Source organism: Abrus precatorius, unplaced genomic scaffold (assembly GCF_003935025.1).
Source record: "Abrus precatorius isolate BTA unplaced genomic scaffold, Abrus_2018 Scaffold3, whole genome shotgun sequence".
NCBI classification, from domain to species: Eukaryota; Viridiplantae; Streptophyta; class Magnoliopsida; order Fabales; family Fabaceae; genus Abrus; species Abrus precatorius.
In genome coordinates, this window is record NW_020874373.1 from 33,885,526 (window position 1) to 33,906,494 (window position 20,969).

General features: G+C 29.2%; 2 protein-coding genes across 2 annotated transcripts; both read left to right on the top strand.

Moving 5' to 3' along the window:
• Positions 1–9,682: 9,682 nt before the first annotated feature.
• LOC113862732 lies at positions 9,683–12,799 on the top strand. Its single transcript, XM_027495886.1, has 2 exons — positions 9,683–9,820; positions 11,188–12,799. The coding sequence occupies exon 2, from the start codon at positions 11,321–11,323 to the stop codon at positions 12,119–12,121; it is 801 nt and encodes a 266-aa protein (XP_027351687.1). The 5' UTR covers positions 9,683–9,820; positions 11,188–11,320; the 3' UTR covers positions 12,122–12,799.
• Positions 12,800–17,293: 4,494 nt separating this feature from the next.
• LOC113862542 lies at positions 17,294–20,547 on the top strand. Its single transcript, XM_027495623.1, has 2 exons — positions 17,294–17,723; positions 18,795–20,547. Exon 2 carries the CDS (start codon positions 18,868–18,870, stop codon positions 20,545–20,547), a length of 1,680 nt encoding a protein of 559 aa, XP_027351424.1. The 5' UTR covers positions 17,294–17,723; positions 18,795–18,867.
• The last annotated feature ends 422 nt before the right edge of the window (positions 20,548–20,969 follow it).

Here is a 20,969-nt window from a genome sequence, read left to right on the forward strand (position 1 = left end):
AAAATTCATTAATTTATTATATATAAAATATATGTTAATAAAATATTTTCAATTACTAATTTATTTTATTTTTGGATAAAATGATTGGTATGGCTGACTCACACAGATACAGACGATATGCACACATTACATAGATAGCTCATTTGAGAAAGAGTTTTCCATTCAATAATTGATGAGTTCAAAATCAAGGATTTATCTTAAACAAAGATTAATTTAATGACAATAATCCAAAAAATAAGTGGGGTCCCAATTTCTGACATGCTCATGCAACCTTCCATCATTGTTTTTTTTGTTTCTTCTTCGACTCTGAACAGAGTGCCCCGTCGTTATTCCTTATTTTAATTACCAATTACAAACTATGTTCCAAAGTCTTACTAACGTATTAACATTTCATTCAAAGCATATAATACATCACATTTTATTAATCTTAGTTAGTCCTGCATGCTTTTTTTAATTTTGTTTTTAATTTCATGTTAAGATATTAATTGTGGATTCAATCTAAAAATTAAGAAAAAAGTGAGCTTGGAGTTTGAATAATTTGTTTATCTGAAGTTGCAAACGATTAGTAGCCATTAAACTCTCCATTGTTTATGCATATAACAGTACAAAATTTCACGTGACTCCATGCGTATCTTTGCATGGGACCCATCTTATCTTTGATGATTATAAGGCTAGCCATGTTTATCAGTTCACATTATTTCAATCCAAAAATAATGGATCCGAATACAAAGCACAAAGTTATTTCAAATTTTTACTAAATTTTAATCACTAAATAAAAATATTTTTTTTTAAAAATTGCTGCTAACCTCTTCTTTGACGTTCATTTTCTTCCATTTCACTGATAACAGAAATTGCTGCACATTTCTTTTACTTTCAAGTTTCGATCGATTCATGATAACAATTGTGAAAGCTAGGAAGCTCTTTAGGCTTTTCTCGTCATTTCATTATTCCTTTTCTTTTATTGTTAACTTATTCTAAATATTAAATATAAAACAAGGTACTATTGCATGCAACTTTTAAAGGGCTTGCAATTGATTTGTATATCTTTAAGGAACAAAATTTTTAATTTTTTTAAATTAGTAAATAACTATTTAAGATTTTTTTTTTCATACATACATAACCAGATAAACATGATTCTTTTTCTTTTTAAAAAATATATTGAGCAAGTAATGCATTGCTACGGTGCTTCCATTATATAAATTGAAACTTCAACAAATTTCATTTGATTTTTTATTTTATTTTCATTTCATGTATCTTTAGATTTAAATGAGTTTACTGAAAGGGTACATTATTCTTTTTAAACACACTTTCTACTATTTATTAAAAATTATAATATTATAAGTAACATTTATTAAGTCCTTATAAAATTCATAAAATTTTATAATTCATAATAACTTTAAATTAATAATAAAAACATGTTAAAAAGTATTTACCAACCTTTCTCTTTCTCTTTTTCATGAGATAAGATATTTGTGGAGTCATCTTCGAACGGGGAAACCAAGAAAGTGTCTTTGCCGTTGAGATATCTTTTCACACTCTGAATTATATATGAATATGAAACTTGGAATAAGAAATAAAGCAGAAAAAGAATCTTTATAAACAAAAGTTGGAATAAAAATGGTTCAATCGTTGTCTTGTTTGGCATTTCAAATCTCCCGAAAGTGAAACGTGATGCACGGTTTCAGACATTCCGAGGGTAAAAACTAAAAAGATACCAAATAATTATGGTAAAAAGAGGAAACCAAGCTTTCTTCACCTTAAAGTTTGTTCCTGAAACTGAAAACCTGAAAGCGAAAGCTATGGAAACAGTTCTAAAGTTCTTAAATTGATGGCACTGACAAGTCATTGCCCCAGCTATCATTAAACAATTATTTTTAAGCTATAATAGTTATTAACTAAATGCATATTACATGAATGTATAGTAGTATATTTATCATTAGACTTAAACGACCTTATAGAAAAGATACATTAATATTTTTTTTATAAGTTTATTTAGTTTAAACTTTAAAGGCACTGTAAATTTGATATGACGTTTTATTAGTAAAAGAGTTTATCATTTTCGAATGAAGAAACCTAGAACATGTCTTTCGGTCATACGAGATTGTGATGATGATGATGATTAAGATGAATAATCTCGAGATTATGATGATGATGATTATATTATATATATTCAGTCACACGACGAAAATCACCTTAAACTAATAAAATATTTTTTTATTAGATTGACAACAAGCATATGTGCATAATACATCCACGAGTATACTAATCGTTTTGCATATTGAAAGGTAATTATTTATTTTGACAAGACACACAGACAATAAAGGAAAGAACATGTCACGTACAATCCATTCTGAAGGGATCGAACGTACCCAAATAACAGATAAACATATATTTAGCAACCTATATATATTAACAGTGAAAATCACTGATCTTTAAGCTTTTCATGGCATAGGTGCATTCCACAAATATACATCAAAGTAGACCAAGCAAGAAGAGAAAAAAAAATTGAAAATTAATGGGATCAAATTCTTTAAGAGCAGGACATGTTAATATAAAAATGTTTATTGTCATTTATTGTCACTCTTTAGTCAAATTTTTTAATAAAAACATTATTATTATTAATTAATTAATAACAGAAAATAGTATTTTAAATATAAAAAATATTTATAGAAGAGTGATAATAAACATTTTAGAATGACAATAGACTCATTCTGATAATATATATTAAATTGTTTTGTGTCTAAAACTACTAAGCCATTCCCCAACCGATATATTCAAGAAATAAACTCTGTTCACTTGAGAGATTTATTAGTGAATTGTGTTGAACTTTGTTGGTATATTAATAACAAATTTTATGCAAATTATAGCTGTTAACATCCACGCACAATAAAATCAAATTAATTTTTAGTGAGTTACTTGTCTTATATTTTACTTAATTATCTCCCTCCCAAAATTACATAATATGACTGATGAGCTTAATCATTTGTTATAATTTGTGCAGTTTTGTATAGAGTAAATTACACTTTCTCTAATCTTGGTAATTTCGTACTTTTTCAAACTCTTTCCATGTTATGTTTTAGATCACTTAATGCTCTTATTATGCTTTTTTAAACTACTAATTAAACCACTTTAAAATCCATAACCATGGTTAATTGTAACTAATAACTCTAAAACCATCGTTAAAGTTAACAGAATTTTTTGGCATATAGCATTTAAGGAAGGCAAGTAACTTTTTAAGTGAAAAATGGTTAATTAAGACAAAAAAGACTGAAAGATGTATATTAAAAAAGAGTGAAACTGCGTGAAAGTGAAATTTATCTTGCATGTCCCTTTTGTTCTTTTAGATAAAGATTAAATTAAAGTATGTCTCTTTTACTTATCTCACACTTTCTTAAACCCGATAATTTCGTTAAACAATTTTACAAGTCAATTAATACCTTTCTTAATTTCTTAAACTGTTCTATACGTCAATGAGAAAATTATCTTATTCTATTGCTTTAGCATTATCCGTTGTCTTCAATACTTCTTCTAATTACCTCATTCTTGAGTTCTATGATTAGAGGGTTTTTTGTCCTACGCTCGAATGTTTAGTCTATCAAGAGTGCAATAAAAATTCATGTCTTATATATATATATATATATATATATATATATATTTCTTGCATCTTTTCTTGATATCTATGATCAAGACATTACCCATATTCATCTTTAATGCATTTCACAATACAACAAGTTAAGTCCTTATCATTCTTTCTCTATTTTTAATAAGCTTATAAATATTTCTCTTAAATTTATATTTTTAAAAATTTAATTAATTTAAAATACTGTCCGTACAATGAACATAATAATTACTATGGTTGAGCTTTTAATATATAGCATTAGGTAAAACAGCATCAATTACTCATTCTTTAAAAGGGTAGTTTTGTGACAGCACAACATCTAACTATAAACTCAATCAATTAAAAGTTTAAGATATATGAAAATAATAATCAAATCTATGTAAAAATTAATCTTCAAGTCATTTTATCATTATCATATATAAAATTTTAACTTATTGTACTTACAAGCACAACACTCATCATAATTTTTTTTTCACTTCTTACAGACACACCAAATACAGAAAAACAAGATCCTTCATTCTTATTCCAATTACATATTGCATAAATTATTCTCTGTAAATAATTTCGATCAAGATTTTTTAATTTTCGGCATTAAACTTAAGAAAAGCCAAAGTTTGGTAACTCTCCTTACCAATCATCACTTAATGAATGTCAACAAAACGACAGTTTCAAAAGAAAAAGAAAAGATATTATTATCTTTATGCATGTAAAGAGTGTGTGATATTTTATCAAAAGATCGAGAATCCAACATCAGTTGCGTGTGATTTTCACAGAGATATAGATGATATTCTCAACGTGTGAGATTCAAAAAACCATCAAAATGGCAATGGAATGAACGGATATCCATCGCTATAGAGTGTACCTGTAACATTTAGGAACCACATTTGTTTCTGGAACTTTGAGGTGGAAAATCATTCATACATGAGAGAGAACCCGACACAAGCACAAGTGTAAATTCCTCAAATAATTGGAAAACAACAAAATCCTTCTCTTTCGTGGGACCTTTAAATAATGGGTGCAGTGCTTTTCAAACTTCCGTACAAATTAAATGCCGTACCTCTCCTTCTAATAAATTCTTCAATAATTCTAAATAATAATGAAGATTTTTTTAAATGGGTTCAAACATATGTTAATAAATAAAAATTAGTAATTTTTAAAAAAATTTAAATATATAATGTTACTAATATATTAAATTTTATAATATTTATTATCAGCTAAGTTGAAATAACATAGACAAATTTTATTATAATATTGTATATTTTTAAGCACATGTTAAAACAATTGATTGAAAAATTATATTAATTTTTTCAAGATACTAAATATATAAATGATTTATTTAATATTTACATTATATAATAAGTTTTTTTTTTATTAAAACAATTGATTACTTTCAATACTTTTTAGATGTTGAAGTGAAATTGAAGCAACTGCCTCTTAGTTGTGCATGAGGACAATGGAAATATTCAAGAATATAACCTACCTTTTCATTATTAAATTCAGAGTTAGCCAGAAGAAAAAAAGGCATGTTAAGTCTTTTAATATGATGGGTACCTACCACAATTGAAAATAAAATGTGATTGATTGTTATTTACTGGTATTTCAGAAATAAGTGAAGGTTGGCCTGAAGAAATGCAATGCTTATCTTGTAGCCTATCTATGGAAAGACAAATTAAACAGTATTATACGGAGTGAACTGTCTAAAAATGGTGGAACTTTTTTCTCCTGGTTCTTAAATTCACTTTCTCTAAAATTTTTAGGGGGGACTACCATTCAAATTGAATGTCCTCATGTCAAAATGCATATCATTATATTATTATTATTATTTGGTACAAGTTACCCTTTTTTTAGTTGTAGTATTAGGCTACATCATTGAGATGCTTACACTAAATGACTAATTAAACAACATTGATCTACATGTGGAACTGGCTCAAGACATATAAGAAAGTAGTTTCAAGAAAAGAAATTAGAACTTAAAATAAGGCATTAATCAGTATCAATTGCAGGAGTAATGCCTTGTGCTTATTATTACCAATTTACCACCTATAAACTGATGTTGCTTAGGCAGAGATCATGTTAAGAATGTGACTATCATTCAATTAAAAGGTTGTGTATACTGTCTTTGTTTTGGCCATTGATTTCTGTTACAGTTATCTAGTTTGGAATTTCAGAGGTTTCCTGCTTAGGATATTTTTCTCCAGTCAATTTGGAATCTTAAATTTCTGCAGAACCTTCAGAAATTGAAACATAAATCATCAATAGAAAAATGAAGAAATTGATACATAGTGCATATGAAATCAGATTTGAGTTTGACTTGGTGGCTGGTGCTGTATCATATGAATTATATGGACAGAAAATTGCAAGGCTTGAGGAGGACCTTATCTTGAAAGAAAATGGATTATAGATATATGCTGTATTTTGTGTGTTCAGACTTTTAATTCATTATTTTTTATTTATATTTTTTTAAAAGGATGTTTTCATCTGGAGTTGTGGGTATTGTGCACAACTTGTTCACTTCACTATTATTTCCATGTGATATCCTTATTGTTAGCATCAATGATTAATATATACACTTTCTTCCTAATTTATTTGAAGTTTTTGACCTGATACTAGGAGTATCTTCCATATATTACAGAAGTTGTTGTAACAAAAATATAAACAGAAGTTGCACCTGTTACAAAAGAGAAATGATAAATAGATACTTTGGCAAGAAATTTCTTATTTGGTATGTGGTATATGTTTTTGGCCATAGTTCGGGGACCTTGTCTTCCTCTTGTATAACCAACAAGGCAATGAAGCTTCTCTTGGTACCAAGTAATCATTGAATTTGTTTGGGATGACAACAGTTTCTGTCCCATAGACCATATTTTGGCTTAGATGAGCATGATGCTCCCCTGAAGTAAGTTCTTTCTTGTCTTTTGTTTTTAGCTTTTAATTATAATTATTGTTGTATGAAATTCTTCCTAAAACACTTCATCTCTAGACCCTAGTAAAATATGTTGGACCCTCAAAAGTATTAATCAGTTCTGTATCACCTTTAAATTCAAATATGCCCTTCTTGACTATAACATCCTCTGATTTGCCAAGTTAAATGACTAATTTATTAAAACTAATAAAAAAATTATATATTATAAATTTATACTGTATTTCAAAAATGTTCATAATATTAAATGATCAAACTTGCAATTTATATATTATTATAATAGATGAAAGTGTACCAAAAAGAAATTTAGCTATTACTGTATTTAAAAATAAGTTTTCATTTGTTATAATTATGACTAAATAAATATTGATAGCTGTATCTTATATTAAAAAAAAAGACCAAAGATAATATTTCTTTCTTGTTGATCTTGCTATTCTAGTTTTTTAAGTGAGTTGCCAGATCAGGCAACCTCAAAAACATTTCACTGGTGCTTTAAACTCATAGGTTCAAATATTCAATTAATCAGAAAGCTATAGCCCCAGAGGAAAAAAAAAAGGTCTTGTGAGGAAAACAGTGAAAGCATGGGTAGATTAATCACCAACCAACATATCCACTTTGATAATTGAAAAGGAATAATTATGAGCAGCTAATTTCTGATCTTATACGCTATCAGTCTCTTCAACCCCAAATTTGTTGTAGGACATAACCTTCTTCTTATCCAACATCTTTGGATTTTAGTCCCTATTCACAGTTTGTCCTTAACTCTTTGGGGGTTGCCAATGGACAGTGGCAGAGCTTCCTGTCAAGGAGAGCCATCACTCCCTCAACTTTTTTTTTCTTTTCTTAATAGATTGATAAACATTATAATAAGTGTTATTAAATTAAAACAAAACAGTGAATTAGTGTTGATTTTTATATAATAAATGTCATTGAATAAACAAAATTTATTATAGATAGAAAATTAGCTAGCCAGAATTTTTTTTGTTTTGGTTGAAAATTTTAAGGATTTTTTTTTTTTTTGCACTTAAAATTGAGACAATACAACTTTTTAATTTTATTTTGAAGTATATTTTTAAATGTGTGTATACAAAAATATATAAATTAAGTAAATTATTCTAGGCCTATAAGTAGCCTACAAAAAGGGTGGAATAAAGTTGTGCGATGAAATCAGCTGTTATCAAGGTGAAAGGCTTGTATTGGAATGCTTATATATATATATATACTTTTTAAAAACCATCAAGTAAATGGAAAATAATATTATTTTTCTTAAAAATTTTACCTAAATTTATATTTAAGTGATATGATTAAGCAGGGCTGATCACACGTTACCTTAAATTGAGTTTAGCTGAAATTAAAATCTCACACAATTAAATGTAAATACTTTTATAAATGCTCTTTAAACTTTAAAGTATATTTTGCCTCTAAATGATCTTTGAGACCCAACTCACTTAAATCTTTTATAGGCATATATAAATATTGCATGGAACTGCTTTGTGCCTTTTAATTTTCACCCCTAGTTTTACCATTGTTCCCATATTTTGTGTGTGTGTGTGTGTGTGTGTTTATCTTTTCCTACGAATTATTTTGTCTTCATAAAAGAAAAAAGACAATGGGCTTTTAAAGTTCTGACCTGATCCAAAAACAAAAACCTGGGAGAAGGAAAAATCACATGACATCATTCATGTTTGACAAAAGAAAAAAGGACATCTTTCTGTAAAGTGTATATCTATAACCCATTATGCAAAATAATGTGAAGCCCAATTTAGGTAGCATGTCTACCAAGTGTTTCATCCTTGTAATTTGTAAGCTTTGTCTTTGTCCATGGATATTCATTTTTTAAAATAAATAAATAAATAATCCTACTTCACCTTCAGCTTTATAGCTCCATCTTCATGTAGTGGTTACCTCCCTCCTTATACCTCTAATATAACAAAAACAAAAAAAGAAGAAGCTAGAAAACATTAATGATAAATCAACTTTTTTTATTTCCTTGCATATCTTAAAATTCACATGATTTTTAAAAAAATAAAACTTCTTAAGATTGTCAGCTAGACCCTGGTTATCAATTTTTTTTCTTTAACTATGTGTCTTATATGTCACACAATGTAAGAATAAAATAAATTAAGATTGTCATATACACCTAGACATTGTTAACATGAGTAAAACCTCATCTTATTTTAGTTGCCAAGTTTTATTAATTTGATGCTCAACATTCAATACTATAACATTTTATTTCCTCTGTGAAGTTTAGTTAGCAATAATTATTACTTGATTAGAAGGAATAGTTAAAATGTTGAAATTTTAAACTCAAAAAATTATTAGTGATTATAAAATATCTGCCAATTTAGAATAAATAAATAAATTGCAATATAAATATTTATATAACAGTGAATGTTTAAATTTAAAAAAAAACTGTATAAAAAATGGTGCAAATGTTGATATGAATGTGTAATAATAATAAAATTTTTATAAAAAATAATTATATACGAAAGAGATTAAATATTTTTTAAGATGTGAAATATTTTATAAATGTGCAAAATAGATTATTATATATACCAGTAAAAAAAGTATTAATTGTATAATTTTTATTGACAATGAATCCCAGTAACATACTTTCTAACATATTTTTTGACATATTTTTTATTATTAATTAAAATTTTTTAAAAATTAAAAAAATTAATTAAAAATAAAGAAATGAAACTCACATATTTTTATATTTTTAATAAATTAATTTAAAAATATTTTAGATTATATATCTCTAGAAAAACTGTAAAAAATTATTTATTTATAATATTTCAAAATAATATAATAAAATATATTTCAAAATTAATAGATTACAAATTATGAATTTAAAGTAAATGATAATACATAATTTAGTCGATGATAATGGTAAGTAGCGTTGTTTTAATTAAACCTTCAAAAAATTTATCTCTACAAAATAATATTTAAAACTAAAGCACTTAAAAAGCTAATAATTCAATAAAAACAGAGACAATAAATAAAAGAAAATAACAGAAATATTTGAGATATATTAATAATAACTGATTTTTAAAAAGTGGAATGATGAGAGGGCGAGCGACACGGCGTCGTTTGTTATGTCGATTGTATCATTCAAAACGCAGTAGCTGGTTCAACGCTAAAATATTCAAAACGGCGTTATTGAGATACAAAGATTGAGGGGTTTTCTTTAACCCTCTTTTTCTTTTCTTATTTGTTTATTTATTTTTAAATTTCAGTCTCTCTCTGACGTGATTTTTGCGTGCAATCGCTTCCACCATTCGGTACGTTCTTCTGTTCCCCCCCATGCTATTGCCTTTATGCTTCAGTGATTCTTCAGATCTGATTTCGCATTTTCCCTTCCCATTTTCCCATGCGTTCTCTTATATTAGGGTTTCTTTTCTCTTAATAATAATAAAAAAATGAATAATTGGGGTTGCAAGTGGTTTCATTTTAATTACCTGGTTTGGTTTGCAATTGTAAGTTTGTTTGTTTGTTTATTTAGTTATTGGATGCTATCATGAATTAAATGAATGCTATACTTTGATATGTTGGTTTAAGAAGCTAATTGTCACAAATTACTGGAATTGGGAGATATGGGATATGATGGGTGTGTTTGAGGGTGTGGAGAGGAGGGAATGAGAAGGAAATGAAGAATTATGGGTGATGATTTAAAAAGTTATATTTTGGAAATGGTTTTGAATAATTTTGATTTATATGATAGTCCCCCATTTCCCAACGCTATTATTTTTTCTCTCAAATTCCCTATCCAACCACGGGCCTTAGAGGTTCTGTGCTAAATACGTATCGGGTATGAAGTTATCGGTTACTTTATTTTGCATTTGGTTAACGACTTCTTTGCAGCTTGTTGGTATTTTCTTGATGTTATGCATCTGCTGAGTTGGGCTTATAATGTTGTTCTGGTTTCAAAATATGATAGTTTTTATGGCTAGGCCATGATTCATAGAGTGAAAGAAACAATTTTCATAATTACTGACAGAGTGACAGTGGCATAATGGCTTGTACTTACTAGTTTATTTTGTAATTATTTATGCTTTAGAAATTTTTTAAATGTATTTACCATGTTGTATGGTTATGGATGAACAATTTTTTGTTTTGGCAGAAAGGAAGACTTATGGCATTCATTTTTATTTCCTGATTGATTATGTATGACGCACTGATATTTGCATTTGCTTCACATACATGTCAGATACATAACCAATTCCCTACTACTTGAGGGAATGTGATTGACACTATCCCTGCTTGTAGTCACTATGCACTAACTTATGGTGACAATGCTTTATAATTTCTATTTTCTTTTACTATATGTCCAAGAAATGCTATTATATATTTATTACGTTTTATAAATATTTTATACATATCTATGTATGCTGCATACATTGTATCTTATATATTTTAGGAATAGTCATATCGCCATATTGGACACGCATTGTATCTGATGTGTATCAGATTTGTGCATCATAGTTAATAGTGCTAGTAGAAAGAGTGTGGACGTGTTTAACATGAGTGTGCACGGTTATTATCTTTTAAGTATGTACATATCGTTTTACTTCAAAGAAATATTTTCATTTCTGGTAATGAAACATTTCTCAGTATTGATGCTGTTAATAAAACACTTGTTTTTATTTAGGCTTAAACTTGGTACACTGCTGTCGCAATTGAGTATTTCAGACTTGATGCTTTGGTTCTGTCAATAATGACCACATTGAGGTCCAAATGATGCTTGTTGAATGGTTATGTTACCTATTTTGACGTGATTCAAAATGTGGAACTTCGCATCAAGTTGCATTGCTGGAAGTTTGGGTCTGAAAAATGATTCTCTGAAACCAGTTCACTCTGCTTCAGAATGTTCTGATGACGAGACTTCTGTGGTGAGCAGAGAGGAAGGGCTAGAATGCCCAATATGCTGGGAATCTTTTAACATTGTTGAAAATGTGCCATATGTTTTATGGTGTGGCCACACCCTTTGTAAAAATTGCATCCTTGGACTGCAATGGGCTGTGGTGAAATTTCCAACCCTGCCAATTCAACTTCCACTTTTTATCTCCTGCCCATGGTGCAATCTTTTATCTATCCGTTTAGTGTATCGGGGAAATCTGAAATTCCCTCGCAAGAACTACTTTCTTCTTTGGATGGTCGAGAGCATGAATGGTGATAGAGTGAAGTCACATTCAACTTTATGTGGGGATAGTCAACCAGTCTGGCCAATTAAAGACAGTTTAACAACAGGAAGCCAAGTAAGCCATGGTAACCTTCGTAGAGGACAAGTTTTCCGTCCGGAGTCTTCAAGATCCAATCAACATCATGGGATTACTGGTAATTACCTCAGTATAGAAAGACTGCATGCTTCTCTGCGGAAGTCACTGGTTTTATTTGTTCACTTGACAGCGAAGTTCCCATTGATCATTATATTTCTTTTGATTGTCTTATATGCAATACCAGCCAGTGCAGCCATATTGGCTCTGTATATACTTGTTACCATTGTGTTTGCCCTCCCATCATTTCTCATCTTGTATTTTGCATACCCTAGTTTGGATTGGCTTGTCAGGGAAATTATCACTTGAGATCATGGGGTTGTATGTCTTCTGCTTTGCAAGCATTATGCATGTAAGTTTGCTTCACCTAGTGGCCCCATGTCTTCTACTTCGCCATTGGCCAACATCTCCATTTACTTTGTGTGTCATTTATGTTACCATATATAGCCCATTCAATCTCAGTAAACTTTTTTGAGTCGTGGTTTTAGCTCGGGTACAGCTTGGCTGGAAGGAATGATATCAGTTTTTGGTATGAACTATTTTGAGGCAACCAAGGCCGTGTATTGATTAAATTAAGGTTGTAATACCTTTTTCCTGGTGGCAAATGGTTGCTTTATTAGAATTTGAACTTCACAAGAGCATGCGATGTAGTTAGTGATCAAGTGGATCAATATCAGAAAAGCAATTTTGTATCATGGACACATTTGGATGTTCCTATTAATACAACTTAAAGTTCTGTTTTTGCTAATTGTAAGTATAATTGGTCGAGTTGTTTGTCTGGCTACATGTGCAAGCATTGTATGCTTTATTATTTGATATTAGTTATTTACCCTTGGTTGGCTACTGGAAAAGGTTTGTACTCTAGTTGGAATTGTATCTTTCATGTATGGTTTGCATATACGTATTCACTTTCTCAATTACATAGTGGGAAGCACTCTGGTACTTTGATGTCTGTATCAAGCTATTTAAATTTTAAACTTTTTTGATACGTAGAATTCAATATTTGTTAACAGTCTGCCAACCATTTGGTCCCTTTTTAATTTATGTTTTTAATTTTAATATTTTATGCTCCTAAAAACTATTTGCATTTATAATTTTTCAAATATGAATTAGAAATCAATCAATCGACAAAGATGATCTAGTTCAAATTTTGTTGAATACAAAACCCAAAAGGCGCAATAAAACAAGTTTAATAGACCAAGTTAAATTTAATCATAACTTAATTTTTTTATATTAAATAATAAAATTGTTATTGAAAAAGGAAATGAAAACCAATCAAAATTGGGGCTAAGCTGTGGCAAAATGAAATTGGGTTGAAGACTTTCAAGTCCAGCCAGCATGTTAAACAACATATTGGACACAGCTAATTGGACGATCATAATCAGAAATACATAAATTTATAATATCAATTATGTCCAATTTCATATGAAATAAATCGGTATGATAAAAAGTGGTTAGTTTTATATATGCACTCAAACTTTATGGAATAGCACCGCCAATTAGTACAAAAATTTTCACATGAAATGCTCACAAAACCACGTATTCAAATTCTATTGGACAAATGTAAAACTCGAAAATGAAAAAAAAAGAAGAAATTTGACAAAAAAAGAAAAAAGAAAAAAGTAAACAAAACAGGTGAGTGGTTTTCCTAGTGTGTTTCGCGAGGGAAGAAAAACATAGTATTAATTAGCATTTGTGTTTATAGAATATCCACCTTAAAGGTTTTTGAGACGACATGCATGATAAATTGCAAATCTGCAACGAATAGTTTTAAGATGGAATATACTTCATTTGAAATCTGTTCAAATTGATATTTCATCTAAAGTTTGTAGGAAATTTGTGACAAATCTATCTTAAATTCTATTTGAAAATGAGAATTTTCAAGTAATAAGAAAACTCATTCACTTAGAGGCTATAAAACATTTTATTTTAAAAAAAATGACTCTTTTTGAGTGAATTTTTAAAGAAGTGTTTATAGAAGAAAAATATAAAATAAAAATATATAAAACTTATTGTTCATGTTAAAGTAACACAGGTCTTCAAGTCTCTGCTCTGACGTTTCTCTAACCGTTGCTGACGTAAAAGGGTACCTGCAAAAGACACTCCGATGCTGAAGTCAGGATTCCGTTCTGAGCAATAAATGATATTTAATAATGAAAAGTCAACGCTTTACCTGTACTTTTACCTTCCTTATATAGGCACTGTAATGGGCCAATGGGCCTATCGAGCCAGTCTTCATTTTAGTCTTTTATTTAAAGTAAATAATATCTTGATTATTACTCTTAATTAAGTTAATTACCTTTTAATCCTGACGAGGGGTATCTGGCCTATTATGCCGAATAAGTACTCGGTTTCCTTTTCCTACAAGTAAGACTGAATTGATCTTTATCCAGTACACTTATTTTAAAAGTTAAAAATAATTTATATTTTTAAATTTAAAAAATAAATAAATGAGAGAACTTTTTAAAACTTATCAAAATATATCAAAATATATATTATTTCTAACTTAAAAAAAGTTTTATTAATATGCTATATTAATTTTTTCTCTATAAAAACTTTTATAAAGTTTATCCTGTCTCTCCTTATAAGTTCTTTAGCGAAGATAGGAATACGAGGAGTTAATGGACGTAGTATCAAATTCATATTCTACAACTAATTTAATTAATAGATTATTCACTCTTGACAAGAAATAGTCCTGCAAATATCATAAAAATAAAATAAAACCTGACATTTGTCATGACAAAAAGTTGCAACTTTGTGTAGTATGTGGTGATTATCGAAGCAACACACGTGGAGTGGAATCCTATACTGAAGGTGTTTTTGTATGTTCTCATTCAATTATGATTAAAATTTTAATTTTAATTAAAGAAATATATAAAAATACTTATGATATTTTATTTAAGTTTTTTCTATCCAATAACAATAAACTAAACATATCAATTGCTTCGACTCCGAGATTAGAGTTATTGATATGATAATATCGATTGTGATTAAGAAATAATTAGCACGAATAACGCAATTAAGAATTGTGTTGGACTAGTTTGGCTGTTTCTGACTCAGAGAAGAGGGAAAGCACCACTTAGCTAACATGGCAGAAAATGAGGACAAAGCACTACGCCAACTCCTCTGTTGTTTCCTTGAAATGGAAAAGAGTTCATCTTTTAAGCATAATACTAGCTAGACTCAAGTTTCGTTATTTAAACATAAAAACATTGATATCGTATACGATTATGTATATTATAGGAAGTTTCATGTTTGATATCCACAAATGTGTGAAAGGAGATCACTAATAAAGGGAAATTTCTTGTGTAAAAATCTATCAGAAATGACTAACTCAGCAACGCTAAATAAAAGGAGCAAATTGATCAACTACACACACAAAACAATTGTTCAAAGCCATAAAACTACGTGGCCAATGAAGAAACATTGTTGAGAAAGATGGAAATAGTTAACTAAAAAGAGGACAAAATGAAAATTTGGGATTAATAGAATGTGTAAAAGGGTGAAGATATTGGTGTTAGTTAAGTATTAGTAGAGACAAATAAAAGCAAAAGAGAAAAAAAAAAGTAAAAAAAAAAAACGATTAGTAATGTAATAGAAAAAGAAAGAAAAGTGAGGAGAAAGCTACCAACTATGTTAGGAGTCATATTTCACTTATATTTACAAAGATTCAAGTAATATATAAGATATTTTAATTTTATATAATTTAAGCTATTACAATTATCCCTTTACTCCTTTTGTAATCCGACTATTTTTTTTAATTTTAATGTGTGTTTACGGTAATTAGTATAAATTGATGTATTAATTATTAATTAATTTATATGTGAATATCCCTTGACTTGAATTTTGAAAACATTGCCAATAAATCTAGGAAATTAATAAAGGAATGAACAGTGAATAAAAATTGGCATGATAAGGATAACACAAGTGAGATATACTTTAACGATGATGTTAATTTTTAGACGAAAAAGGAAATATATTAAATTTTATCTTATTTCTAAAAGTTTCTTTATATACATTGATGATATATCTTAACTTGTAAAATAATTACTTTAAAAAACATAAAGATTATTAAAATTGGTTTTGCCTTTTATGATAAAGTATTTTTTTATATAAAATGTTAAAAATTAATGTATTTAAGGTATTTAATTATTCTTCAATTGTGTTGAAATATTTATTTATTACAAGAGAGATGAATTAGAATATATTTACATTTTCAAATTCTTCACTGTATGGCTTCTATATTCTTTATCATTTAATTCATTCTCATAATCATTTGCTTTAGTATTGATTTTATTGTAACTACATATATTAGAGTTGTTGTTTAATTAGAAAAAAACTAAAACTACTAGATTTTTATACTTAAATTTAAATAATAATATTTGAGATGAAAAAACATAAATAAAAATAATGAGATGATTTATATTTATTTAGAAAAAATATGTAATTTAGCAGAAAAATAATACCTTGTTTAAAAGTGAAGATTTAAATTTATAATATAAAAAAAATATTTAACACATTTGTGTTTATTAAAATTAAATTCAAAATGACGTGATAAACTAAAATAACTCATGTTAATTATTAATAATTTTTTTACAATTAACTTTTTAAGATTTATTTTTATGATCCTTAAACTCATACTGCCACAACACATTGACTTTAATACACTCAGTCGTTGGGAAATGAAAAGCATTGAATTTTTGGGAATGCATTTGAAATCGAAAGAATCCGTAATGGATTCAGTATTAATGTCCACTTACCATTTTACCCATTTTGAAAACTTTACGTTAAGTGTTAACGCAGCGTAACGTCCATTTGAAATTTCAAAATATTTTTTTTTATATTTATAATTTTTAATTATTAAATAAATAAAATGTTGAATGATTTTTATATTTTGACGATAATAATTATATATATATTTATTTAATATATACTTTATAAAATAATAAAAAAATTGTAAGAAGATACGACAAAGCTCTTAAAATTACATAAAATATTAAATGACAAAAATGAATGAGGAGTGTACTCGGGTCTGGTTCTAACCTTTTTTTTATCTTATTTTTGGAAAATTTGAAAATCTAACAGTCAATTCCAAATTTATTTATTTTTAAATTGCACAAGCAATTAAAAATTTAACTTTTGCATCGACAATTCGAAATTTGAAATTCAAACATATATGAAAAGAAATTAATCAATTTGATATCAACAGATGTTAGGAAAATATCTTCACAATTTGAACAGAACATTAACCTGTCATTTTATTGCAAGCAAATTTGAATAAAAACATTCCTTAACTCCTGGTGCATTAAATACTCCGATTACAAAATTAATATTTGAAATGAGACCCCAAAAAACTCCAAAATATATATATATACACTCATAATGTTAATAAAAGGTAAAATTGATAATAATAAGTTACCATCTTTCTCTCTCCTTTTTAGATTCTATAATATAACAAAAACAAACGCTGCGTGTGAAGTAACGAGCTTAACGAGAACAAAGAAAACCAAAAACTGTTGCTTTCTTGCAGTACGTTCGTTCTCAAATCCTTTAAAAGGAGTGGCTCAGTGTTCACTTTGTTACATTCTGTTCCTTTTTCCTCGTTTTCAGTTAAAGCACCCTTTTTTTCTTCCCAAACTCTGCTATATAACCAAGGTACGTTACTACCAAAATTTTATCATCTGGGTTTGGCTCATTTTCTTACAAAACAAGTGGGTTTGCTGAAAAATGTGATTTTCATCAAATACTGAGAAGGGTTTTCGGAGCATGCTCTGATTTCTCTCTCTGTTGCTTTGTCTTGGTTCAACTGGTTTCATTTTGGTGTGTTTTCTGAGAAGTTTGCTTGATCATTGCGGTTGCTGTGGGTTCTGTACTTTTGTGATTTGAGCTTGTGCAGAAGAGTCAGTATAAGGTGATGCTTTTCTCAGAATACGAATATGATTATTTTTTTTTGGTGTTATGTTGGCATGAAATGGATACTGCATGCCTAATTTGTATGAGTATTTTTCTGCACTTGATTATATCTTATGTTTGGTTTAATTTGATTATGAATAATGTGCTTGCTTGTATGTAATATGTAATAATCTGCTTGATGGTTTAATTTGAATATTTTTCTGCACTTTATTATATCTCATGTATGAATATGTTTCCTTGATTATACGAGCCCTTTTTCATTAGGGTAAAGCTTAGAGATGCATAGTTGAGACACATATATTTGGTGTATATTTGTGAAAGTTGAATGTCTCAACTCTCAAGGCATGGTCTATTTTAACTGTTTTCCTTTACAAATCAATAAAAACAAGAAACAAAATGAATGTATTTGTGAAAACATGAAATGAAAATAGAACAGATTCCTCGAACCAAACAGGTCCTTAGTTTTTTTTTTTCTTGCTGTTTTTGGTGATTTCGTTTCCTTTCTGTATTTGTGCCTTGATGGCTGGTTCTTGTTGCTTTTTTGTCTCGTGTAATCTTATTTGTAAAATGACATAATGTTTAATCTAGATAGAATCGACAAGAACCGTATGTAAAACAAGGAATTTTAATGTTATATATTGTTATATGGCTGATGCCCCATTAACTTCTAATAATTTGTTTCTTAACATTTTGTGCAGCAAAAAATTTTGTTCATTTTCAGTTAAAGATACCTTATTTGAGTTTCAAACCATAAGATCATTTATTTTTCCGAACACTGAAAATTTTTTGCCTAATTTAGAGAAGGCCTAAAATATTCTGTTTTTGTAACTTCAAAAGATTGTGTGAATTATGCTATCCTTGGTGTGTGACATACTCTTGTATTTAATTTGAACTGTAGTTGATGAATTTTCATTGCATTAAAATTGTAGATATTTATTGTTTGCTCTAAATTATGTACTTGTACTAAAATTTTTAGCCATTATATTGCATTTTCTGTTTTAATCAGTCATTACTACCATCTTGTATTTTTCTTTGCTTTTGTTTAAAATTAGCTTGGTTTTCATTTCAGGATTGTTGTCCAGAATCTTGTTCTGCAGATCTCATCTCCCATCTGATTTACCAAGAAAATTGTTGATTTGCCAATGATCAAAGAAGTAACAATGTCAAGTGGAGTAGAATTAAGAAGGCACTCAGTTGGAATATCAAGTTCTGGAAATAATGAGAAAAAAGTTGTTCCTCATTACCTTAGAGCATCTACTGGCTCCTGTCATGATTTTTGTAAATATGGGAGAAAACATGTGCAGGAAGCAAAGGAGATACTCTCAATGACTAAAAGGGCTGCAAGAAAACCATTTCGCCGAAGATCAGAAGGGAGCATTGATGGAATAATGACATCAGTTGCCAAGGTCAAAGCATCAGTTGATTCTGATCCAACAAAGGTGTTAGCCAGAGAACACAGAAAATCATTTGATTCTGAGTTCCAGATTTTTTATACCTCTGACCCAAGTAAGCAGGAACTTGCAACAAAATCATCTGGCAGCCAAAAACAAATTGGGAATGGAGTTCAGGTAAACAAAAACATAGCATCATTGCTCAGGGTCAAACCATCATTTGTTCCAAAATCCCATGTTTCTTCAAGTTCCAAAACATGGGGGCAAGGAATTTCATCAAGTTTTGGGGTGGAAATTCCATCACAACCAACTTCCAAGAGGGTGCAAACTTCACCAATATCTTCTTCTCCATTGAGATCATCTTCTGAAATGATGAAAACTCATCCAAACTCAACTTTCCAGATGGTCAAAACTTCATCAAAATCTGCGTCCATGATGGTGTTTAAGGTGTCTTCTTTTGAAGATAAAGAAATGGAGTTGTCTGAAAAGCCTGTGACTTCTCTGAATCCAGATTCTGTTACAATGGAGACAATATATTCTATGAATTCCTCCGAGGGCTTTGGTGGCCAAAAGAATAGTGAGATTAAGATGAAAAAGAGGGAATCCTCCTCCAAGGTAGCTTTACCTTTAACGGCTTTGTTGTCATCCAAACCTTCTTGCAAAGGAATTGCAAATACTAATGCAAGAAAGCACAAGGGCCCGAAAATTGAGTCTCATAATAAGAATCAACCCAAGCCTACAGAAGTTGAACCTGAGGAACACAACAATGAGGCTCAGGAAAAGACTTTGTATATCATCAAGATGGAAACTGCAAACCAAACTTTGCAATCTGATCAAAATGAAAGCCAGGAGAGTGAAATGTCCTCTAATTTGGTGTCATCACGCAAGTTTTTGTCCTCCTCAAGTACTCAATCGTCATCCCAAGAAGCCCAGGAAGACCAAGAAGAATCTGAATATGCAACAAGTGAATTTGAGGAGGATTCTTCTGCTGGAAATCCTGAAATTGAATACATGGAAAATGTCGAGACTTTGGATATTGAAGAAAATGGAAAGCCTCAAGAGGATAAGATTGTTTGTTCTGAAGACAAGGACTGCCAAAAGTTAAGAGCAAATATGGCTGATACTCAAATTGAGAAAAATAGTCCAAGAAGGCTTAAATTCCTTAGAGGAAGTGTGTTGGGAGACAATGCTAGTGATGCCAATAATGATGCTGACAATATTGGTGCCATAACTGGTCCAGAGAAGCTTGTTTTGAGACATCAAGATGTGCAGGCCAAGAAAGATGAACATGGTTTGTATAATAATGTAATAAAGGAAACAGCAAGTAAACTGATTGAAATTGAGAAGGGGAAGGTCAAAGCATTGGTCAGTGCCTTTGAAACAGTAATCTCTCTCCAAGAGAAAAAAATTTCTGCAAACATTATCCATTGATCTGGGTAGACCTTTTCTACATTTTCTTTCACTTTGTGAAAAAATGATATGAAAATAAATCCAAGCCTGTGGCAGTGAATGTTAGTCAACAAGCTAATGACTCTGCAGAAAGTATACATAAATTTGCCTTGTCTGTAGAAGCACGGGTGTAGATCATTCTGCATTCTGTTCTTGAAACTTGTACCTAAGTATCACACGAAAGTGACTGATGTTTATGTGTTTAGGGACAAATAATTCTGTCAATATAGGTTGTTTAACTTGTATATCTGTCTGCTGTACTGAGTTCTGAGGATTGGGAATCAAAATATATTGAGTTTAAGACAAATTTTAAATTTTAGCAAAACATATTTGAAGTTAATACCAAACATTTGATTTAAGCCATACACACACTAGGTGCATTGGTCAAATGATTAAAAATAAAA

Coding starts and splice junctions, on each gene's coding strand:
- LOC113862732 (XM_027495886.1), top strand. CDS start 11,321: ATGTGGAACTTCGCATCAAGTTGCATTGCTGGAAGTTTGGGTCTGAAA.
- LOC113862542 (XM_027495623.1), top strand. CDS start 18,868: ATGATCAAAGAAGTAACAATGTCAAGTGGAGTAGAATTAAGAAGGCAC.